At 39.6% G+C, this 24,865-nt stretch overlaps 1 protein-coding gene across 6 annotated transcripts in view; it reads left to right on the forward strand.

Annotated features, from left to right (window-relative positions):
* The window catches only part of ZCCHC2 (zinc finger CCHC-type containing 2), a 46,017-nt gene that overhangs the window by 16,294 nt on the left and 4,858 nt on the right, over window positions 1-24,865 (forward strand). For 2 of the 6 annotated variants that reach the window (XR_010306172.1, XM_064160847.1), the window contains exons 3-12: window positions 2,302-2,378; window positions 4,298-4,369; window positions 8,467-8,579; window positions 10,310-10,404; window positions 13,652-13,735; window positions 15,759-15,816; window positions 18,496-18,634; window positions 20,062-20,126; window positions 21,261-21,355; window positions 24,244-24,372. Coding sequence is in view for 5 of the 6 variants with exons in the window: in XM_064160847.1 (XP_064016917.1) it covers window positions 2,302-2,378; window positions 4,298-4,369; window positions 8,467-8,579; window positions 10,310-10,404; window positions 13,652-13,735; window positions 15,759-15,816; window positions 18,496-18,634; window positions 20,062-20,126; window positions 21,261-21,355; window positions 24,244-24,372 (927 nt within the window). In the remaining variant the exon portion in view is untranslated. The remainder of the gene's footprint in view (window positions 1-2,301; window positions 2,379-4,297; window positions 4,370-8,466; window positions 8,580-10,309; window positions 10,405-13,651; window positions 13,736-15,758; window positions 15,817-18,495; window positions 18,635-20,061; window positions 20,127-21,260; window positions 21,356-24,243; window positions 24,373-24,865) is intronic. The other 4 variants (XM_064160848.1, XM_064160849.1, XM_064160851.1 and 1 more) reach the window with 4 other exon arrangements.

Raw genomic sequence — 24,865 nt, forward strand, 5'->3', positions numbered from 1 at the left:
ATTGAATCTAGTGAAGAGCTTAAATATTTGTCAAGATTTACATTATTCTAGGTAGAAACTGCAGGGAAGGATCAGAACAATTTTGTTAACATTTGCTGTATAGATGTGTGATAGAAGGATATTCCCTGCTATGAAAAGCACCTTACTAGGTTTGAAATAGCATTGATAATGAAAAATCTTTATTCTCATCTATGATTGTATGAGTTTTAGAAATCTTCACTACACTTAGGATGGAAATTTTGTCAGGTGTATATGTTTGACTTAGTCCTCCTCAATTCATGTGTGATAGCCAAAACAGTTGTAGAGGTGTAACATGCTTCCCTGGCTTGTACATTCAAACATTTCTTCTGAGGCTAGTCGTTTAAAATACAGTTATGGAAACAGAGTTTTTAAAGTGATCTGCTGAAATTGTGAAACTCAAGCTTTGCAGCAGCAATGCCACCTGTGGTACCACTTAGGACAGTGAAGCATGCAGTAGCAACAAAAAGAAGTTAAGGAAGCTGAAGGTACTACAATACGTAATAAAACTTCTTTGTACTTGAGGACAAATACATTGAGCATTGAGAATGTTCAGTAGTTCAAAAATAAATACAGTCTAATTAGAAAAGAATCTTGTCTATGCCTGTTAATTGTGTTAATTTCCATAATGACATATGCTAAATATAAGTATGTAATGAAATGCAATTTAAACAGCTGTTCTCAGTTGCAGTTGTGGGAGCCAACTTTAATTTATGAATATCAACTCAGCTGATGGTATCAGTTTTAACACTGGCCATTAAGAAACTTGGCTGCACCAAAACTCATGCCAGAGTCCCTTTTCTAACAATCAGGTTATCTGTTTATTTTACCAGGCAGGTAACAATTCAGGTCACCAAACATTTGTCTTTCCATGGTATATCGATCTGCGTTATTGTCTGACATCCTTAGCTTATCTCAGATTTATTTGTTGTATTGAATATTCATTAACTGATGAACCTGATCATCTAATGCTCTAACTCCAGGTAGAGGATTACAGCCAGTGTACAGCAGCATGCTCAGTACTTGTCAGTCTTTCCACTTAAAAAACCTGGAAGCTGTAACACTATCACTAGGCTTATATGCTGTTTTACTATTCCTTTAAGGAAATTTCCAATACCTGGTCCTCTTAGAAATGGCATTTTTGATGGAGAAGATACTTTGTGTAACTTCAAAAGAAATTAATTGAAGGTGTTTAAGTTAGATGAAATGGTAACTAGCTAATCTCCAAAAAGAGGCTGTGTAGCATATGCTTGTAGGAGGTTGATTTTAAGTTACTCTAAAAATTATTGTTATGAGTGATTCCCAATTATATTCCCTGTAAAAATGCAATTAAGAATGGAAAGGAAAATTTTAGGTGGTAACATCACCCACCTCCTCTCTCCAAAACCTGAAAAAGCTTCAAAAGTATTGGAAGGAACCATTGATGGTGAAGAGCTGGTTGAATTGATTAAAAATCAGATATTTTTTAATGTATATAGATGTATTCATGCTTGTAAAGAAATAGAATTCTGTTGAATTTTTAGCCCAGAATAGCAGGAAAAGTGAAAAATCTATCTTGGCTATATAAGGATTTTTATACAGAATAGAATCTAGGCCCTGAAAGCCTTATGATGCTGCTGCTGACAAAGTCACAGCCAGAACTTTCCTGTTTCTGAGCACAGTAGACTATGGGGAAGGAATATCTAAGTAGCTAGTACTTAGAAGTACTTTTTTTCCACTCTAGATATCTTCAGTACGATAATACTCTTCACAGTACAATTGTAGTAGCCTTCTGCTTCCTCTCACCATTTTCTGTTTGCTAACACTCATTTCTGTCTCCTTCAGGCCTTCTCCAAGTGTTTCCTTCCACCTAAGTGCCTTTCAGAAATGTGGCTCTTCTGCCTTAGTTTGTTCTCATTACTACTGATGTTTCAGAAATGTGGATGTGGAAGGCACTGGCTTTTATCAGCACTTGTTATTTCTTGGAGTAAAGACACAGTCCAACTTCTTTTTGTTGTCTTTTCACTTACACTGGTTGTATTTTTGTGACTTCTGGTCTAAACAAGCTTTAGGGTAATGAACAGGTTCCCATGATCAGTTAATGAAGGAATTGTGGTCAGGCCAGAGGAAGACTTTTTAGAGAACAGGATTTCACCTGCCCCCTGCAGTTTGTTACAGTAAAATAGCATCTGAGAAGGAGTGCGGTTGTGTGATTCAGAAAATAGTATACAGTGATTCTCAAAGTGGCTAGATACCTTTTCAAACTGTTGTTTTGCTGTGTACAATAAGGTGTTTTTCTTTCAGCAGTACACATTGAGAAGATAACCCTGAAAGGAGTACCAAGAAAAAGGGCTGACAAACATTTGGAGTACACATTCAAAGTAAGCAAACATCCTCCATCCAGTATTTTAAAGGAATTGGCTCTGTGATGTCTGTGTATTGTAGATACTTACAGCTTGTTTCCATTACCTGCTCAGAAGGCCATTCAGAATTATATCAGTCTTCAGAGATTCTTGGAATTATTCCAGAATTCTTTTGGATTCCATGGGCAGATGAGTTGTTCTCTGGAGCTGTGGGCATACGTTGGGGCAGTGTAGAACACAAGTTACAGCCAGATGTGTGGCGTCACTTGGGCGTCACTTGCCTTTTGCTAGGTGGGGGTACGCATTACTTCAGTGTCACAGGAGAACAGTTCTTGTGTCTGCAGCTGTGTATTTCTTGGAGTCATATGGTCATCTTAGATCTCTTCCCTGAAAGTTTACTCTGAGGATGGCTCCTGGGATTTTTGGCAAAACTAAGCATTGGTTTGTTAGTTAAGATAAAAGAAAGAAGCTATACAATGCCAACAAACTTGAAAGCTGCCTAGTCTATCTTCATGTAATAGCCAGAGGCAACATAGAGAAGAATGATGTAAATGAATTTTAAACAAAACTGAAGTGTGGCTTCTTACTACTTTGAAAGAGAATCTTTCACTGCTGAGGTCTGGTATTAAAGGCCATAGGTGTTTAGCAGTTATTACTTAAACCTTTGGTGGTGATGTTCTAATTGAATCAGAGTAGTAATTTACTTAGCAAGAGCTGACTAACAGTACGAGTCATTTGGCCAGTGGGTGTGTTTCTGGTAGTATACCTTTGTTTTCCCCCAGAGAAGAGTGTTTTAGATCAAACATTATAGCTGGCCGCTTGACATAGGTTATGAGAATTCTTTGAAGAGGCAAATTTAAAGTGCCATTTGGAACTGAAAACAAATATATTGATTGCTATATCAGTAGTTTGATGTTCTCTGAAGGGGTGCAAATTAGTGTTTCAGCTTTTCTGCTGTCACTAGGGGGTTGAGATAGAGTTACATTGACTCTTTCTGGTTTTGAACTGAAGTAGTAACAACAGAAACTTCATTTCGCCTCTAAAGGTGAAGTACGCAAAAAAAATGTTGACTGTTGCTGAAGACAGTAATGTGGAATGTGCTCCTAAGTCTTAAAGCTTAAGCTGGCCAAGTATTTTAACCTTATTATGCTTTATTCAAATAGCTTGTGAAATGACCTCTAAGTAAAATACAGTAGAAAATAGTAGAGGCTTGTATGGGATTGCCATATTCATTATTACTATTTCAGTTCACAAATTCAGCATGCAGAGAGATTTGACATCTAGCCAAGCTTACCTTTTTCTCCCTCAGAATATGCAAGTGAAGGTGCTGTTTTACTGCTTGCATGTTGTGTTAGGAGTGATATTTTACACTGGCATAAATTGCTGTCTGATTCTTGAGCAACTTCTTCAGTGACTTGAAGTATTTTTTATGAATTGTACCCTACAACAACTTTTATGTGGCCATGCAAGATTCAAGCTTAGGCAGATAAAACTACTTTATAGATACCATGAACAAAGACAGATAATGTTTTCTGTTGGTTTGTGTTTTTAATATTTGCCTCATGCTAATAGCACAGAGGGCTCAATGCAGTATGGCTTACTGTAGTCCTTCTCTCTGGTCCCTGGTTTTTGCAGTTAATGATGCCTCTTTCATACAAGCTTTCTGCTTGGCTTCTTTCTGAATCATTCAATCTTCAGGGACTTAATTGCATTCACCCGAGTTTATTCATAACACTAGCCACAAATAACACAAAGTAATCTTAGATTGTACACTCAAAATTAGTGTATGTCTTTGTAAATGTATGCTTTGGCTGGTATTCACTTACCTGCAAGTGTTAACTCTTACACTGAGGTTGTCAGATTTATGGTAACATTAAGGTCAACTACTGGATTTGGAAGGAAAAAACTTTCTTCATTCTCTTTTTGTTTCTTACTAGGTAATCTGGTCTGATCTTTCGGTTACATGTGTAACAAAAACACATCAGGAGCTTCAGGAATTCCTGCTAAAAGTATGTATGGAAATTGTAAAAGTAGTGTTTACACATCAGGTTTATAACGTTGGAAGTAATCTGGGAGTGCTGTGATTTCTAGGGTATAGTTAAAGAAACAAAAGCGTGCTACTAGATTTTTGTACTTCACAGTTGTATTAACCCTTTAAATCATGTATACTGTGGTGAAGCAGCTTGACAGACGAAGCAGCTCAGCAGAATGTTTGGGGTATTTCCTAGGTCTCATCTGAAATTGCTCTTCCATCTTTAACTGAACTACCATAGAATCGTAGAATGGTCTTGGTTGGGAAGGACCTCCAAAAGGTCATCTAGTCCAACCTGCCTTGCAGTCAGCAGGGACATCCTCAACTAGATCAGGTTGCCCAGAGCCTTGTCAAGCCTCACCTTGAATATTTCTATGGATGGGGCCCCAACCACCTCCCAGTGTTCAGCTACCCTCATGATAAAGTTGTTCGTAACATGTAAATCTGCTCTTCTGTAGTTCAAAGCCATTATCCCTCAACCTGGAACTACAGGCCTTTGTAAACAGTCTCTCTTCAGCTTTCTTGTAGACCCCCTTCAGTTACTGGAAGGCAACTATTGGCCTCTTCTCCAGGCTGAACAACCCCAACTCACTTAGCCTGTCTTCATAGTAGAGGTGTTCCAACCCCCTAATCATTTTTGTGGCACTGCTCTCGACCATCAGACTATCAGATGAGTTTTTAGTATTTCCCACAGCGTTAATGTATAGGCACAAGCTCTGCTCATTTGCTTCCTAGTGTCCCTGAGAGAACAACCTTAAAGAGCATCTTTTGGTTTTGTTTTAATTAATGAGGCAGAGCCATGAATATGTTTCTTAATTTGTCTGTTGTATTCTTCAGGAGAACAAAACTGGGCATATTCACTTTCACAAGGAGTTAAATTTAAGGAAGATCTAGCAACTGTTTGTGTGTGTATAAAAAAGTTAAGTTGTCCTCCCCTGCACTGCAAGGAGGGAATGCATTTATATCCACAGACCACATGGAGACCCCATGAGTTTGGTGACCCTGAACTGTGTATTTCATTGCCATTGAGTTCCATCTGTTCTGAGAAATAATTATGGGAATGGAATATCTTTCTTATGAGGAGAGACTGAGGGAGCTGGGGCTCTGTAGCTTGGAGGAGTCTGATGGGTGACTTCATTCATGTGTATAAATATGTAGAGAGTGCCACAGGATGGAGCTAGGCTCTGCTTGGTGATGCCCAATGCCAGGACAAGGGGCAGGGGGTGCAAGTTGGTGCATAGGAAGTTCCATGTAAACATAAGGAGGATTTTTTTTTCACTGTGAGGGTGACAGAACACTGGAACAGGCTGCCCCAGAGGGGCATCTCTTCTCTGGAGATACTCAAAACCCACCTGGATGTATTCCTCTGTGATCTGGTATAGGTGGTCCTATTCTGCAGGAGGGTTGGAACAGGTGATCTTTTGAGGTCCCTTCCAGCCCCTGACATTTTGTGTTTCTCTTAAAAAAGCTTTCTATCTTTATAAGCTCTCTTATCTTACAGGATCTCTCTGTAACTGTATTACCTCTTTCTGTCTTAATGGGATTCTCTGTTGGATCCTGCGCAACTCTGGAATGAGCGTTCAACTGCTGTCTGCTTCCTGTTGTCCCACCTATAAAGATGTGCACTGGTTTCTGAAATGGACTCTCTAGTATATATGTGATGCCAGGAGGAGGAGCTAGGAAAACAGGATCCAAAATCTTGGAGAATTGCCCAGTTTCACTGATGTGCATCTCTCAATGTGGTGTGTTCCATGTGCTGGCTTGACTGCTCCAGCACAGTCTAGATAAATAGAGGATAGCAAAAGAGGAAGACAACTGCAGCCTTTTACAAGCTTACTGAAGTATTCCATAAAGAATGTGCACAGCTAAAAAATGTTTGCTTTGTCCTGGTTTGATGGCCCTAAGTAGAGGAGAAAAAGAATTCTTAAATAAAGTTCTTAAACAAAGCAAGAACTTCTTTGCTTCAAAAAGCAGTGTAGAAGAATGAACACTGTCCAGTTCACACACACTTGCATTTTGGCTTTTTGTTATTCTTACTGCCAGCCTTCATGGCATTGTTAAGTAATAGGCTCAGTTTCCTAGGGACAGAAAAGAGTGGTCAGAATATTTGATAGGAAATGTCAAGGTTTGGGGTGATAGGAGTAAGATAACTGAGAACATGGTTTTAGAAGAGAAGCATCAGTGGAGAAAAACTAAGGTAGTAAATGGGGTAATGTGGATGCTTTATATTTACAGGGCACCTTCTGTTATGTGATAAGCATAAAAAGTTCTCTGCATGTAGGAAACTAGCCACATACGTGGAAGGACTAATAAGATTGTGAGGAACAAGGCTATCTCATTACCTTAAGATAAGTCAAGCACCTAATCTTGGATTCATGTAACTGAGTCTTTAACTACAGAAGGAATTTAATTCCTTTAAATGAAAGCTGTACAGAAAAGAAGTTGTGGCTCTATCCAGAGACCAATTTAAATGCAAAATACCAGGACAGAAGGTTTGCTTATCTTGGTTCTGCAGTAGCTTTTTGGTACTTTTTGGTTAGTAGTGACTAATTCTCCAGTTGGAGTTCTTCAGCTCATGGTAAAGCTAAGGTGGTCAGTTAAGAACTACTTTCAGCACTTCTTTCTAGTTCTGGATCTAATATGCTTCAGGTGCTATAGCTCTGTACTAGTCTAATACTAACAACACCTCTCTGTCTTGATTCCAGAAGTCCCTTATATGTATGTTGCTAAGCAATTATCTGTATTAAACACAGTGTCCTTTATGAGTAGCACTTTGTTCAGTGAAATACTTAGCACTTTGCTGTTGTACTGTCAGCAGAGTGTCATACCCTGTTGGCACTCTGGGTTGGGTGTATTCCAGATGTGCAAGAGGAAGATACTGCTCTAGTTAAATTATGTAGTGCTGTTGCTATTAACTGATGGCAGATGTTAACCAAATTAATGGTAGTATTTGTCTTTTGGAAAAAAGCATTAAGGAGCAATAGGTGCAAAGCTGAACCTTGGGGCAGATGTTAACCAAATTAGTGGTAGTATTTGTCTTTTGGAAAAAAGCATTAAGGAGCAATAGGTGCAAAGCTGAACCTTGGGAGGTTCCACATAAACATAAGAATTTTTTTTTTTCCCTGTGAGGGTGACAACACAGAAACAGGCTGCCCAGATAAGTTGTGGAGTCTTCTTCTCTGGAGGTGTTCAAAACCTTCCTGAATATGTTCCTGTGTGACCTATTTTAGGTGATCCTGCTTTAGCAGGGCAGTTGGACTAGATGATCTTTTGAGGTCCCTTCCAACTCCTGACATTCTGTGATTCTGTGTGATTCTGTTTTCAGTGGCAGTTGATTTTTAATTGTCCCCAAATTAAGTGTCTCTTTTTTTTTTATAATAGTAATTAACAGATTTGATCAGCTTTACAGTACTTACATACATTATTCTGGAAGTTATAAGTGTGAAAAGTCTTTGCTGTGGGGAATGCTTTTCATTCAGACAAGAATTGCAATAGACTTTGGCCATCTGAACTAGAGCATCAGGAGACCTGGCTTTGTAATACTGGCGTTGGATGCAGGTATAAGGAAGTTTCCTAAGAAGCATCAGTGTTAGCAACAACTGGAGAGGACTTGCAGTTGATTTCAGTATTGCTGAAGTCTGGTGTGTTGTATAACTGAAACTTGCTACTCCAGGTTCTATAAAATGAAGTTATTCTAGCTGAGTGCTGATAGTACAGTGCATTCAGTCCTCCTTGGTAGTTTCTTACTGTTACTTTCTGCATTTAAAAGATTTAAATAAATGAAAAAATACTGTAAGTTACTCTCAAAAAACAGCATTGGTATTCAGAGCAGAGCTCTTTCACACAGACCTTTATACCATATTGCACCTATATTTGATAGGAAGATTTACAGCCAAACATTTCTTTAGCAAAAGTAAATTATGGTGTTTTGTTGTATCTCCAGTCTGTAAATTGTCTTACTCAGACTGGAACAATAAGGTTGGTTTCTTGTTGATACCAAAAAGGTGTAAAGGTTGATGGTGAACAAATACAGTCTGTCAGCTACTCAATTTTTCACATGAACCTTTTTCTCAGCTCCCAAAGGAACTGTCTTCTGAAGCATTTGACAAGACTATCTTAAGAGCACTAAATCAGGGTTTTCAGAAGAGGGAAGAGCGAAGGCATGCTGATCTTGAGCCCGTAATCAGGTAAGTATTTCAGCAAATAACCTGAAATGTGATTGAAGTCAAACTAGATGACTTTGAGAAACAACAGAAATTCTGCTGCCTAAATAAATTTGTGAAGAAAAGGGAAAGGAAGTGTTAAAAAGAAATACTCTTGACTCTCTTTAAACTGAATTAAACTCGAATGGATTGCTTTTAAAGAAATAATTGTCCAGTATTTGTCCTGAGCACCATTGTACAGCAATGATTTGGCAGTTCTACAAGGATCTCTGCCTCCATGTTCTAGTTTTATGACAGGATAGAGTAGTAGAACAGATTTTGGGAAGAGTAAACAGTATTAGAGAAGCATGTATGTGAAATGAAATGTAGCTCACACATTTAGAATAAAAATGGTGGTGCATACATACCTCATAACCTGTTATTCAGGGGTAAGAGTGCTTGCTGGGATGTGGGACACGTTGGTCAAATCCTATAACTCAGAACAGCAATATGACTTTGTGTGTGCTTCCCTATTCTATTTGTTTATGACAGGTATCTTTTTACATTCTTTTTTTGTCAGGGTTGTTCAGCTTTGTTGAAAACAAATAATCAGGTTAGGCAGCATCTCTAGAGTTAGTGTATTTGTTGAAGAATCAAGCTTTTCAAGCTCCTGCTGTGAAAGTGCTGTGAGTCCAAGCATATCATGCCTTTGGGTTTCGTCTTAATAGCTTAGCTAAAGAAAGTAATGGAGCCACTGTGTGTCTCAGTCTCTCTCTTCCCAGTAATTCATTTTGATCTGTAATATGATTTGCACTAGCTTGATTATCAAGCCAGAACCCAAATCTATCTGAAAAATACTGGCCAATAAGCATTCTAGTTTTAAATGAACAAAAATTGATTGAAGAGAGCATGTTGTAATATGCTGCACAGTAATTGCAAATCCAAGAAATTCAGTTTGAGGATAACTTTTGGACATATCCAATCATGTTATAATATGGAACTGTAATTACATTTTGCAAGTTGTGTTATGACTGTAATGGAATGCTATGTGAATCACCTTGTGACAAAAGTCCCATTTTCTTACACTGGGCATCTGGGGGTCTTAAGTATGTGCCTAGTCACCCAAAATTGCTCTCCACTGCCTCTTCTCCAAATAAATAGACCCGGGTAGATTTTCCTGGCAAGCAGTAACTGACAGCTTGGTGTGGGATGTAAAAACCATTCATTCTTGGCCTATTTTCTTATCTGAAGCTAACAGAATTTGTCACTGACCTCTTGGGAACAGACTCAGTCTAGTGTGAAGCAATACTGAGAAACTCACCGTTTGATCTCAGTGGTAATTACGCAACCCCAATGCTGTCAGTATAGGTGAATTTGGCTTTGTATTTAACCAAGTAAGTATATTTAAAGAAGGGATGCATTGCTTTGGGAAATTAAATGTATTCTCAGTTTAAAAAAAATAAAAATCCAGTGCTTTTTGACTCAAGTCTGAATTCTGGTGAAGTGTTCAAGGTGTCTAGCATGTTTGAATTAGGCTGGTTCAAAAGCACATATCTTTCAAATGAAAAAAACCCAACCCACCCAAAACATAATACAATGGCTGTAACTCACACTGGCACTGAACAACAGAGCCAGTTTATACTGAAGATACGACTTGAAGTATTTGAACTTCTTAAGAACTGCCTACTTTGCTCTTAAATGATATTGTAGTAAATTTTTGGATCCTTCTTATGGAATATTACTTAGAGTTTAACAAACTCTCGTTTGAATTTCAGGCAGCTATTTTCAAATACATCGCAAGCATTTCTGCAGAATCAGAGAGTATACAACTTCTTCCAATCAATATCATCAGAATCTTTGCACACTCACAGTAAGAAATACCCTAATACTCTTTTTAATAACAAAAAGTCTATAAAGCAGTTGTTTCTTGCTTAATTACAGTGTTTTAATTATGTATTCAGCTTACATTGTATTCCACGGGTCATACTTGAACTCTCTGCCAACGACCAGACACTGGCAAATGCTTTTGACAGCAGGAATGTGTTATGTAGCACCAGCTTCTGTTCTTTTCTTCCTTCTCTGTACCATCATGCTTTTAAAGTAGGTGATCAGGAATTGAGTGTGTGCAACTGTTGGGGACACTTTTCCTTTTAAGACATTTTAACCTTTGGCACAGAAAGCTTGAGCTGACTCAGTCATATCTGTTTTTTATTTGGTTTCTTTTGTAGAGGAAGCATTTGTCTTGATATTTAAAATAAGATTTGTTTGGAGTAGTGATGGGATGACCCTAATTTCAGAACATGCTGAGTCTTGTTCAGATGTTTCCTTGTTGAACCTCTTGTGTGTTACAAATATTTTCTTTTGTGCAACCTAAGCTCGGTTTCTCTCTGTGAGTGCCTTAGAATATGGTCTTGGTTTCTGCTGAATCTTTGCTTCTTTCAGTGCATGTAATATACTGTAACAGTTAATGCACCAACTGTAAGGCCATTACCTCAGAAGTTGCAAATCTTAGGAGTTCAATAAGTTGGCATTTTCAGACTGCTCCTTAGTGCTTGGAAACAAGCAGGAATGATGGCTGACTTAAATTTGTAATGTGCGTGATCAGTGACAAATGCATTCTTTTCATGATGAGGCAGACATTGTGGTTAGGGTACAAGTGTAAGGGATTTTGTGACCTTTTTGTAGTAACATGTAGGACATTCTTACATGGCAGTTTTGTGAAAACATTAAGGTAATGAGCTGCAGGATGGTTGTGAAAGTGTCTGGGTTTTAGTGCAGTGGAAATTGTGACAGTACTGTTGCGCTGAAAGGCTGCATGGGCAGCAAAGTGTTTCTAAAGTTCAAAAAGATTGATTTTAGTGATAGGCACACTGCACAGTGCATGTGTATTTTGGACTACATCAGAGTGGGAAAACCTTGCAAATTCGTTGTTGTGTGTGATTAGTATTGATAAGGGTCCAAAAAAGAACCAGTTCAGGATTCCATCAGAATAGATTTGCCTGGGTTACTGCAGAGTAAAAATGGGGAGTAGATTAAGCTGAAGGTTAAAATGGACAAATGTCAGTTGTGCAGGAAGTCTTACAAATCATAATGTGGTCATAAATGGGAGATAGTTTTATAAGAATAAATAATTCAGTACATAAAATTTCATGAAGGTTTTTCAGATCTAGAATTCATGATACATGGGATGAGGAACTTAATTTTTTACCAGAGAAGAGGAAAAGCTCTGATGGAAGATGACTTTAAGTCTTCACAGACAAAAGAATCATAATGTAAAGAGGATGATCTCACAGAAACACTAGTCTCAACTTGCTGTTAAAAAGATTAGGACTGGAGCAGGCAAAAATCTGGTGATGATCGGACACATCCCAAGTAGTGAGGCAGGTCTGAAGTCAAGGCAGAAAAGCAAGTCAGTAGGTCAGGGTTAGCAAGTAGGATCAGTGAGGTATGTGGCCAGGCACAGGCATGACTGCAGTGCACTCTAGGCAAGGCCCTGAACTCAGATGCAGCTATCTGAGTCAAAGGGTGAAGGCCTCATGTGAGGCCTCTGCCAGTTCTTTTCCCAGCTCTCTGACTCAAAGTTGCGAAACTGTACTGTGTCGCATTGGATCTTGAGCGCTGGCAGGTGAGGCCTCTGGGGAGGCAGAGGAGGAAGATTTAAAGCCCATTAGTTTGGTTCAGGGCCATGACATTGAGTTTCATCTTAAGAAAGAGTTTAATGAAGACAAATAGGTGAAGAAAGTGTAAGCATATCTGGTTTTCTTTTAAGAAGGGGAACTGGATGACTTGTCCACAGGAGCTCACAATCACGTTTACTATGTGCTAGGGCAAAAGTACTCATCCTTCTCGTTGCCAAAATCACCACAATTAAGTGGTATTGTTTTTGTTTTGGTGGCTTATGTACTTTTTTGAGGTTTCCCATTTGGGGGAATCCTGGAATCTTGCTAATAGTTGCAATTGCAAGTTAGCCTGTGGTGACATATTTTGATTGTGGTGACTGTGATGGGGGAGTAAGCCTATCTTGAAGGAAAATCTCATCATACTTCTCAAATCAGACGTGCAGAATGAGTTGGCAGAGAAGGTATTTGTGGCTTAAATTGGCTTTCAGTTGCTATTTAGAGTTAGGGATAAAAATATCTTGGCACGGAAATACAAAAATATTCTCCCTTTCTACAGGATATGGTTTTAGTGAAACCTACATGGAAGTAAATTCTGTGTTCAGTGAAAAGTCTTTATACCTTAAATAATAGTTGGGATCTCACAGTGAGTAATAGGCTCTGTAAGTGTAATTATGCTACCATGGTTCCATTAAGGAGGAAATCAGTTAGTTCCCTCCTGGTTCATAACATCCATTATTTCAGACACTTTCTTAGGTTGGAGTAGACTTTATTAGAGTGGGACCTCTGGGGATGTAGTATCTTCAATACAGACAATATTCAGAAGGATCTTCCTGTCAAGGTTTTAAGCTCATAAGTAACAGTTTTCAGGTATTTTTACCTGCACTAACTTGGAGCTTTCAGAGAGAGGAGAAAGTAGACTCCTGGAGTTAGATTCAGTACCTAAATCTTTTTTTAAGAGCATGGCAATGGTGTTTTTACTACCAAACTGTTAATATTACCACCACTTATTTTTCCATCCCATCTGGCATGAACATGTATGTGAAGACTGTATTAAAGGTACTAGAAGGCTTTAGTCCAAATTAGGTCTCTCTTGGCAAGTGAATGATTTGGCTGGAGAGGTGTAATTTGTTGCAGAACAATTCTAGTGACTGTCATTGGTCTCCTCTCATTTCCTGCTGTAACACAAAAGGATTATTAAAAAGAAATCTGAAGTGCAGGATGAAATAGGAAATATTTCTAATCCTATAATCATGATCCCAACCTTTTGAATTTGTGCCATAACTTTAAAATAATTTGGCACACTTTTCTTAAATGTAAAAATAGCTCCATAGAGCATTTACTTTTGGAGATGGCCTACTTTGAAGGAGGAGACCATGTTGAAATTCTTGCCACGTGCAAAGTAGTAAATTCAGTCTTCCATTTCCCTAGCTTCCAGTATAGTGCAAGCCTTAAGGAACTGTTTCTATAAAGTTATTACGTGAACTTTATTCTCTGCAGGTAACTTACAACCCTCTTTGAAGACGGTTAAAGCACCAGAACACTTCAAGGAGGACAGTTCAGAAGCTTCAAGTCAGGAGGAAGGTAGTTGTGTACTTAAAGGTGGTTCTTCTCTGAGAAATTTTACCACACTCAGTTCTGGAAATAATAGTTGACCGATTTCTTCATTGGCACAAAGCTGAGAGATTTGAATGAAATATGCTATGTAAATGAAGAGTTTCTGTATACTTTCAGGAGTTGTCCTTAGGAAGTTGTCATAAATTCAAGGAGTGGGAGTGTTGATAGACAGCTTGGAGGCAGAAGTTCACAGCTGTGTTGAGCAACCAGGAAGATAAACTTTATGGTTTACCTCAGCCAAAATTGGCTGTAGCATTTCATGTCTTTACTTAATCTTCAGTCATCAGGATTTGAAGTGGAGTGCAGCATTTCAAGAGCTACACACAAGTTTGCACCGAATGTGCCAAATTTATCTAGCTGTTTTACATAGAAGGATGTTCAAGTTCTCTTATTCTTCACCTATGCTGCTTTTCTACTCTGGACTGTTTGAGACTGCAACGAATATTGCTAACAGTCTGAAAGCCAGTGGTTTCCAAATAGCTCCAAAAGAGTTCACGTGGTTGATCAGTAATTTCATTCTGAAACAAATAACAAGCCAGTTCTGCTTTGTTTTTAGTAGTGGACAACCAAAAGCTTCTGGCAGGTGGAAAGGAAGACAAATGGGACTGAAAAGTGAATGTGAACCACTGAATGCTTAGACTAGCTTTTACAGAATGACACCACTCTTACCCTCTAACACATTAATAAGAAGCTTGCAGTTGATCTTAGCTACGATCAGTAATCCACAGGTATACTTCAGACAGCTTTTTCTTACTAAAAAAAAACATTATCACATTCTTATTTAGAATTCAGAACACACCAAATACATTTAAAATCTATTTGGAAATGGCTCACTTGGTGTTCTCTATACAGTCCCTAAGTCTGTTCACATGATGAAAGTAATAATGCATTTCAGAGCACCTTTTTAGCAAAGTACTAATAGAAGTTTTTAAAATGTGACAATATTTTGTTTACTCCAAAACATAATTCAGAAAAAGATAATTAAGTTTTGCTCTTAGCTTATATTGTCAATTTTCTCCTACATCCACCATCACCCAGTGCTGTTCGTGCAGTAGAAACTGATGCCATATGGCTCTGTGCTAATGAAGTAGAAAGGGAAACAAATGGTCCCATGGTACCTCCCACTATGAGAACTGGCTTATTGCTGTCTGCAGGAAAAAGCAACCAGATCTTTGCAGTTGGAACAGCATAAAACTTAATGCATCTGCAACTGTCGTGGAGAATAGTACTAGCAGAACTGAAACATGAGCCGTGCAGCAACGCGGTTGGAACAGCTTCAAAACTATCATAAAACCAAAGAACAATTTAGACTTGTGTAGCGCTGAGAGGAGTTCAAGCGGAATGATAGCTAGGAGGAAGGCCAAGCTCATCAACTGTGGCAATTAAGAAAAGTTGCTTTTGTTGAAATTTAAGAGCTGCCTTTAAGAAAAGGGTATAGCATGTTTCTAAAGTTCTCGTGTCTTGTTTGAGACAATAGCTCCTTTTATGTCAAATGTGATTCGTGAAACTTCATTTCCACAGTGAATTTTCAGGTTAAGAATGCATCACTTCTGTGCAAGACTTGTCTTCATTTGTTATTCAGTATGTGTGATGTAGTTGTGAGAAGAATTTTAGCAGTTCAGAAACACGAAATTCTGTACTTTGAATCCTTTCTTCACTCTCCATCCTTTCACACTGGGTGATAGTCAATCATCTGTTTAGAGCTTGCAGTTAAAAACAAGAGAGGAGCACACAGAAACAGTTGTTACAGTTCCTATTTTGCCATTTCATTCTTCTGTGAAATGAAAGGTAAAGAGTCTTGATTATACTGTATGTACAAACTGATCCGTCCTCTCATCTGTCAATTCCAGCACTGTAAGTTAAGCCTATTTAATGGAGATGTCTGCTGTCAGGTGTTCTGGTAGTGATGGAAAGCAGAATTTAGTGGATGTATCTAAAAGAGGAAACAGAAATTGCTTTTGAAATTATTCTTTGCTTTTTTTTTTTTCAGATGTAATGCAACACACAGCAGTTCACAAGAAACATAATGGAAAAAGTCCTGTTGCCAAGTAGGTACTAAGATGTAATGTGACCGTGCTGCAGTTCTGAATTTCATTTGTTAGTGCTTTGAGACTTTCCTTCTAGACTAAAGCTTGCTTGTGAGATTTTTGTTTGGTTAGGGTGGAGTATGCTTTTTATTTTTTGGTATTTGTAGAGACATTATTCATTTAATCAGTATTAGAAAAATATTTCAGAAAATCCTATTTCTAAATCTGTAGATCCAGGTCATCCTTTGCCAAATGTTGTGAATCTTCACTACCTGAGTTGCTGTTTTGGTTCGTGTTTATTATAAATGTGAGTAGCATGAATTGCTTTGCTGCCATCCAACGAGATCTGGACAGGTTGGAGAACTGGATGAAGGCTAACATATGAAGTTCAGTAAGGACAAGTGAAGAGACCTCCATCTGGGGAGGAATATCAGCAGGCATCAATAAAGGTTGGGGGCTGTTCTGCTGGAAAGTAGCTCTGTGGAGAAAGACCTTGGAATCCGAGTGGACAGCAAGTTCTGCATGGGTCACCAGTGTGCCCTTGTGGCCAGGACAGCCACAGTATCACAGTATCACCAAGGTTGGAAGAGACCTCATAGATCATCAAGTCCAACCCTTTACCACAGAGCTCAAGGCTAGATCATGGCACCAAGTGCCACAGCCAATGGCATCCTGGGATGCATCAGGACAAATGGGTCTAGGGAGATTCTTCCTCTCTACCCTACCCTGGTAAGACCACGCCTGGAATACTGTGTCCAGTTTTGGGCTCCTCAGTTCAAGAGAGACAGGGACCTGCTGGAGAAAGTCCACTGGAGAGCCACAAGGATGACTGGGGAGCTCGAGCATCTTCCCTACAAAGACAGATTGAGAGCCCTGGGGCTGCTTAGTCTGGAGAAGAGAAGGCCAAGTGGGGTATGATCAAGGTGTATCAGTATCTGAGGGGTGCGTGTCAAGTGGATGGGGCAAATCTTTTGGTGGTCTGTAGCAGTAAGACAAGGACCAGTGGCTACCAGCTGGAATATAGAAGGTTTGAGCTCAACATGAGGAGAAACTACAGTGAGAGTGACAGTGCACTGGAACAGGCTGCCCAGAGAGGTTGTGGAGTCTCCTTCCCTGAAGACTTTCAAAACCTGCCTGGATGCATTCCTTTGTGAACTACCCTAGGGGATCCTGCCTTGGAAGGGGGGGTTGGTCTGGATGATCTCTGAAGGTCCCTTCCAATCTCTGAGGTTCTGTGATTTTTCCCATGTGCATGCACCACTATGAAAAGACACTGAAAATTCCCAATGCTGTTGATAGTGAGATTTTCTTCAGCTTCGGAGTTGATCTTACAGTAGAAGGTGGAAGATAGTCTATTCTTTCCCTTGGTTAGTAGCAAAAGCATGTATACCTTACTGTTTTACACTTATCATAAGTGGATGCACTTCTTGACTGTATTCATGTAATCTATATATGCTTTCAGATATAAGATGTGACTCAAATTCATCCACTCAGGTGTTTTAACCAGAAACTTTGGATGTGTTTGTACAGTGTTGTGCAATACTTCAACTACATTATGAGGAAAAAAATAGGATACAGATTTTATTGTGGTTTACAGTTTTGTTCTGTGGGGTTTTATCTGTAAAATGTATTTATCTCAGCTTGAGGTGTGTGTGGAATTACCTGGAATTACAGTTACAAAGTGGCATTGGTTAAGGTTTACACATCTTTTAACAGACAAATTTGATGTGGAATTACCAATTGGACAATTCAGTACATCTTTATGTAGTTTGAGTGCTATTTCCTGAGAGATTAGTTCTGTAACTACTGGAACTTTCAGCACATCTTAGGCTTTGCAGTGAAACAGATTTTGCAGTCATGGGAACTGAGTAGCACTTCACGTTGCTGTAACCTTCTTGAAGCAGCTTGCCAATAACCCTAAATTAAGTTAAATCTCAGTTATCAGCATAATATTATGATAAGAGTTTTAATGTATTTTTTATCTCCTTTCTTTTGGTGGCATTAAGTCAGTAATGGGGCATGGGTGTGTGCAAAATTGTACAGGTCCATGTGTCCTCCTTACTGTCACAACCCTGACTGTTTTTCCACTAGTCTTTGCTGACCAGTGGTCTCAGGCCTACTAGTTAAATGTTGCTTCCGACCAGCTACTGTTAAAAGAAGCTTCAGCAGAAAGCATTACAAGGCCCAAAGTAAATGGCAAATGCTGCTCCCCTTCCCTAGCATTTCTCAGAACTATCAATCCCGAAGGTACAAATGGTGATTATTTTGGCATTGAAACAAATACAGCTGCAGTGTGATCTGCAAGTAGCCATGCACTCCTGCAATACCTTGTGAATTGTGAAATAGAGATAACAAAGTCATTCCAGCTTTGTCATTAGCAGTAAAGAAAAAAGAAGATGAATTCATTTCTATCTGGAAAATGTCCCCATGTCTGGTATGAAAAGGGCAAACAAAAAGAGACTTTGTGCACAGAAATGCCAGTGGAAACTCTTCCTTCAAAGTGGTGTTTTCTGCAGATTTCTGTTGTTCTGAATTTTATAGTAGACAAATGAAAAAGGCACTCCATTTATGTTCAGATCATCAGTAGAACTTTACAGTATAAGAAGTCCTGTAATTTAAGTCTTCTAAATCTCTTAAGAATTTTTCCCAACACAATGCAAGTTTGTTCACATCAGCATAACTTTTGTTTTTTCCTTTCAGCAGCACTAGCAGTGCAAAATGTTCTTCACTGGATAGCCTTAACATACAGCACTCTGAACAAAATGGGGTCATGGACTGGAGAAGAAAAAGCTGTATTGTCCAGCAGCACCCAGAGCACTGTACAAACCTCCTCGATCAGGTGTGTTGCTGTTTTTCTTTCTTCAGAGCAATAAAGGGAGGCAGAGGGGAGACCTCATTGCTGTCTGCAGCTACTTGAAAGAACGTTGTGGAGAGGTTGGTGCTGGTCTTTTCTCAGAGGCAATTAGTGATAGAACAAGAGGGAATGACCACAAGCTGTCACTGGGTAGGTTCAGACTGGACGTTAGGAGAATTTCTTTCCCAGCAAGAGGTCAGGCATTGGAATGGGTTGCCCAAGGAGGTGGTGGAGTTACCAACCCTTACCTTGATGAGAGAAACCATTGTAGTTGCTTACTGTAGTCTCAAAATTGCGTATTTTGTTTATGAACTTGTAAATAAAGTATTCCAGTAGGATATAAGCAATCAGGAAAATCTACTTTAGTTCTGAACAGACAGTTTGTTGTTACTGTAACGTGTTGTCATGAGATAGAATTTCAGCAAGTGAGGAATTCCCATGTTACTGCAAGAACTAGAAAAACTAGAAGCTGTATGAACAATAGAACCATACTATAGTGCAGTAGGTGCAACAGGTTAAGCATTCTATTTTCTTACCTGCATTATCCACCTAACGTAAGTATTTGTTGAAAAAAGCTAATAGCAAGATGCATATTCACTGTTTGTGAGCTTTGTCTCTTTAGTGCCCAGTTGAGAATAATGATTAATTATAAACAAAACCATTTACTGAGACTGGGAGAAGGAAAGATGACTTACTGCCCACCTTGGAAAAGCCTTCAATGTTAGAATTGCTCAGTGTTGCTGCTACCCTACATGCAGAATTTGGCTTTTGATTACTTCGTGGGAAATAGCAGGCCAAACAAAGACTATTTCCTTATTTCTCAAAGCAGGGTAAGGAATTGAGATTTGCTAGACTGCATCAATGCCAATGGCATCCTGGCCTGTATCGGGAGTAGTGTGGCCAGCAGGACCAGGGAAGTCATTCTGCCCCTGTGCTCAGCACTGGTTAGGCCACACCTTAAGTCCTGTGTCAAATTTGGGGCCCCTCAGTTTAAGAATGTTGTTGAGGTGCTTGGGCAGGTCCAGAGAAGGGTACCATGGCTGGTGAGGTGCCTGGAGCACAGCCTTACGAGGAGAGGCTGAGGGAGCAGGGGTTGTTCAGCCCAGAGAAGAGGAGGCTTACTGCTCTACAACTACTTGAAGGGTCAGTCTCTTCTCCCAGGCAACTGGTGACAGAACAAGAGGACACAGTCTCAAGCTGCACCAGGGCAAGTTTAGCCTGGATGTTAAGAAGTTCTTCACAGAAAGAATGGTTGGTCATTGGAATGGGTTGCACTGTCTAAGTAGTTGTTTATATAGTTGCAGCACCAGTGTTGAGTGCACTAGCCACAAACTCTCAGACCTAGGCTAGAAGAGGCTTTTCGTTATACAAATTCTGTTTAACTGGTTTGTGTTTTGGTATTTTCTGTCTAGCATACAGCAGAAAAACGAAGTCTGTCTACAGTAAACAAGAAGAAAGGAAAACCACAGCTGGAAAAGTAGGTTTCCAATGTAATGTATAATCCAGAAGTGAAGTATGTAGCATTCACTGGTAAACAGTCTAACAGTCAGGTGCTTTGTTTTGCTGTTGTGGAACAGGACTGTGTCAATAATGTGAAGCCAGTCTAAGTAAAAATCCTTACTTTATCTTCTGAAATTACTTGGAAAATAGAAAAATTGTTTGCATTGATTTCTCAGCATTTATCAGAAAGATGAAGGAGCAGAAGTAGATTCTTAACCTGTACTGAATTGCCTTTTTTTCCCTTTATTTGAAAGTTGAAAGGTGTAAAGTGGCCTTCAAGTACCTGAAGAAAAGAAAGCAGAGAAGGGACTTTGTAGTAACAGGATGAGAGGGAATGGATTGAAGCTTGAGGGGGGTATATATAGACTAGATATTAGGAAGAAATTCTTTGCAGTACAGGTGGTGAGACACTGGAACAGGTTGCCCGAGGAGGTTGTGAATGCCCTGTCTCTGGAAGGTGTTTAAGGCCAAGTTGGATTAGCCCTTGAACAGCCTGGTCTAGTGAGAGGTGTCCCTGCCCATAGCAGGGGGGTTGGAACTAGATAACCTTTAAAGTCCCTTCCAACCTAAACCATTCTGTGGATCTATGAAAGTCGTCCAGAAAACACAGAAAATTAAGCATTACAGAGTGGGTGCTAACATGTTGGCATGTTTTATTGTAGGCTACACAAACCTGTACTGTGAGGAAGTTAAAACGTTTCCACCTTAGCTAAGGCTCTGCCTCTTTCCAAGTTGACTTTTTATGGTTTTGTTACTCTATAGACAGAAGCTAGAGAGCAGCTCTCTTGCATTACACACATCAACTTTCAAAGATGTTGCTCCAGGTGTTTTTTTTGGTGATTTTTCTCTTTTATTTAGACCTTTAATCATACTGTTTAGTAACACTGCTTGCAATTTAATTCTCAGTATGTTGCACCAGCAGCCTTTACCTCCTTGCAATTATCTGCATTTCTTCTTTCATCTACTAAATACACATTTCTGCCCTGGAGTCACTGCCTGCCTTTACAGTGGCATTTGGTGTGCATTCATGGCTGGTTATTTGTGCCCATGCATTTGGGGAAAAGAAACCCAAACAAACAACACAGCAAAAGTATGGAAATTACTTAAACAGGGAGAAAACAAAGAAAACTGACAGCCGGTTGAGTAACAGGACGAACGGAGTGAGAGTTGCGGCGTCACAGCACATCCATACAGGAACAGCAAAAGGTAAGATGCCTTTTTCCCAAGTTGTTTCTGAGAAATAGCCTTGCCAGCTTTACTGATTTATTCATTGTTGTGCAGTAAAAGGAACTCACAAGCCTGAAATCTGTTTTGGTGCAAGTCAGCATGTTGGCTGTGTAGTCTGTGCTTTGACTTGCTGTACAGAATGTGCTAGTCAGTCATCTATGCAACTGTTTAGGGTATGTCTCTTTTCATGTATGACTGGAAAAATACTAGTAAAGTCTCCATAAATTGTGTTCTCTGTGCAGTAGCAGTGGCATAAATGGTTACTGTTGGGCTACTTCTGTATGAAACTGAGTAGTCTGAGTGTGTGGAGGTTCAACATCTTGTCCTTAGTGTTCTCTTTGCAGCTCGCTAATTTTTTCAGCTGATGTAGAACAGCCCTTGAGGAACCTCTATAAAATCCCTCTGGGGCAAACCATTGAGGATCTAGCCTGTAAAGAAAAATGAGGGAGTGCTGAGCTGCAATGCAAAACTCTGTCTGCTGCTCTAATAGGGTTTTGGAGCGTGGGTAGTCCAGCAACATCTAGTGTCTAGAGGCCAAAGCCTGTGTACGTCAGTCAGTTTTAAGACAAAGTTATGTTAGTGTTCCTCTAGTAAATCGAGTCTCCTAACTTGGTTCTGTTATCCATTGACTTTCCTATCTTGATGTTTTCTAAGCTCACCGTATCAATTGTGGCCTTGCCTCTCTTGTTTCTTATGACAAAGCTGACACAAAGTATTGCTTTTTTCTGCACCACCTAATTGGCCTAAGTGTTGAAAAGACTTTTAAAAAGCGTCTTGTCATGCTTTTGCTTCTATCTGGGATACAGTCTTGATTAAGTTTCTTCTCAACCTTTGAGACTTCCAGGCAGACCCAATTCTGAATTATTCTCATGTATTTTGTGGGCAATTTTTGTTACTTTCTGCAAACAACATTGCACTACAGCTTTCAGAATTCACAGCTAACAGCTAAACCAAGGCTGTACAAGCAGACAACATCCTCCAGAGGACAGCTTTGCTGTGTACACTTCTGATTGACTGCCGTTCTTGTTGGCAGAACAAACTGAATTTTTATGAAGTGACAGTAACTTGAAGAGGTGGTGCAATTTTGTGTGATGCAGTGAGAAGTTAAGTAGGGAATGCTTTGCCATATGAGTTTTGTCTGCTCCCTACCCACTGCTCTACAGATGTGAAACTGCCTGGTGCTGATACTGTTGGCTAGTTAAGGCCACTTCAAGAAGAAACTGGAACCCACAGAGACTGGAAGCAATTAAGTTCTGCTTGGAGATGAACTTTCTACCTGTTCATTAGAATACAGACATCAAAATGTCTTCTGAAATACCTTATTTGGAGGCATAAAAAATTCCTGCTGTAGTTTAAATCTCTGCCTAAGTTTGCATATTCAGGGTGTGATTTTAAATGCGCTGTTTTGAGTCAGTAACTCTCAACTGCATCATATTTTCTTCCTTTTTTTTTCTTCTATTTTTAGCTTTTCTGAAGCATGAGTCAATGACACTTAAACCTTTGACAATTTGTGACAAGCTCTTTAGACTCTTGGTTTCAGTGATGTGAGGTTGACACTGTTGCTCTACATTATATTAACTATTCAAAGGACTTGTTGAAACAATCGGACCAACTACGGATTTAATTCAAGAAATCATTTCTAGAATTGAAGCAGGGAGGCCCATGAAAATGATCAGGGGGTTGGAACACCTCTGCTGTGAGGGCAGGCCAAGGAAGTTGGGGTTGTTCAGCCTGGACAAGAGGAGGCAGCTCTGAGGAGACCTAATAGCAGCCTTCCAGGGGGCCTACAGACAGGATGGAGAGAGACTGCTTATGAAGGCCTGTAGTGACAGGACAAGGGGCAGTGGCTTCAGACTAGAGAAGAGCAGATTTAGATTGGATGTTAGGAACAGACTCTTTACTCTGAGGATGGTGGAACAGTGGAACAGGTGGTTGAGGCTCCATCCCTGGAGATACTCAAGGTGAGGCTCACGAGGGCTCTGGGCAACCTGATCTATTTGAGGATGTCCCTGCTGACTGCAGTGGGGTTTGGACTAGATAACCTTTGGAGATCCCTTCCGACCCAGACCATTGTATGATTTAAGACAGCTTTCTGATAGCTAATCTCAACCTGCTAAGTTTGCATTAGCAATAATAACCAAGTTAATAATTTATCAATAAAAGAATACTTTATTGCAATTAATAAAATAAATAATAGTGTTCTCATTTTTGTCATAGAGCTTTGCCAACTGAGCTTTTGGAGATTGGAATATCCTTGAAGTTAGTGTCTGGCACACATTTTTGAGGATGCCATCTGTCTTGCTCCCTCACCTCTCAGGCTGAACTTGAAGGCCAGAGCACACCAGCTACCTAACACAAGTTAACAGGAGCTAAACTCACCTGGAAAACTGATTTCATCAAATGAGTTTCCCATGATCCCATTCAGAAAAACAATTTTACATGTTTGTAGTTCACCTCTTTTCTTGAAAGAGGTTTTGTTGGTGCAGTTTGCTTCAATGCTATTGTGAAAATGATAATTGCAATTATTTTGATTTTGCCCACTGAGTTAGCTTCCTGCCCTTGCTGGTATGAGTAGTGCATCAGCACTACTGCACTACATAATTTATTAAGGGCAATCATTCTTTTCACTACTCTGCATAAACATCAATTTTTAGTGTCACCTTCTTAAACACCAAGGATTCAGTCATTGCTAATTCAGGGACAAGACCTGTCCTGAATGCTGAGAGTGGGAATGCTAGGAATAGAGGGGACAGATGCAATTAAGTAGGAACAAACTAAAGTGAACTAGCATGAGATATGGGCAAACCAAGCTAACCTTACTTCCATGGACTGTGATTGAAAATAAAAATGACAATTTTTGTTTTCAGATCTGAATTTGGACACTGGATCTGGTCACGATACATGTGGAGAAACGTCATCTGAAAGTTACAGTTCTCCTTCTAGTCCACGACATGATGGGAGGGAAAGCTTTGACAGTGAAGAAGAAAAAGACCGAGGTTGTATTGATGGAGAGAGTGCATGACCAGCTTTATTCCTAGATTAATCTTGTCTTCGTTTTAATTAGCTGCTTTTACTTTTGAACTAGCCACAGAACGTGTTCTGCTTTGTGGGGTTTATGACTGGAGGGTTTGAAGATTTCTAGCAGGACTTAGATGTCTTCACCCATGTAATAGTGTTCTGACCTCTGGCATAGTGCTCCTGAGAAATTTCAGCAGTACAGAATGGGAAAATCTTTGGCATAAAGGGAACTAGTTTGGTATTGGATTGTGTGGCATGTGTGAGAAGCCCTTCTTTCTGTGTTGAGAGTTTCATTTGCCACTCCTAAATCTCAGGAAGCTCTGTAATGTCTTCCTAGGGGACTGGAGGGAACGTTGTATGAGGAGAGGCTAAGGGAGCTGGGGTTCCAGCCTCAGTGATTCTGTGATGCTGTGATTCCTAGGCAGATGCAAATTCCTTATTTAGTCTGTGTTCCACTCTCCATGTTTTCAA

Source organism: Pogoniulus pusillus, chromosome 21, assembly GCF_015220805.1.
Source record: "Pogoniulus pusillus isolate bPogPus1 chromosome 21, bPogPus1.pri, whole genome shotgun sequence".
Lineage (NCBI taxonomy): Eukaryota > Metazoa > Chordata > Aves > Piciformes > Lybiidae > Pogoniulus > Pogoniulus pusillus.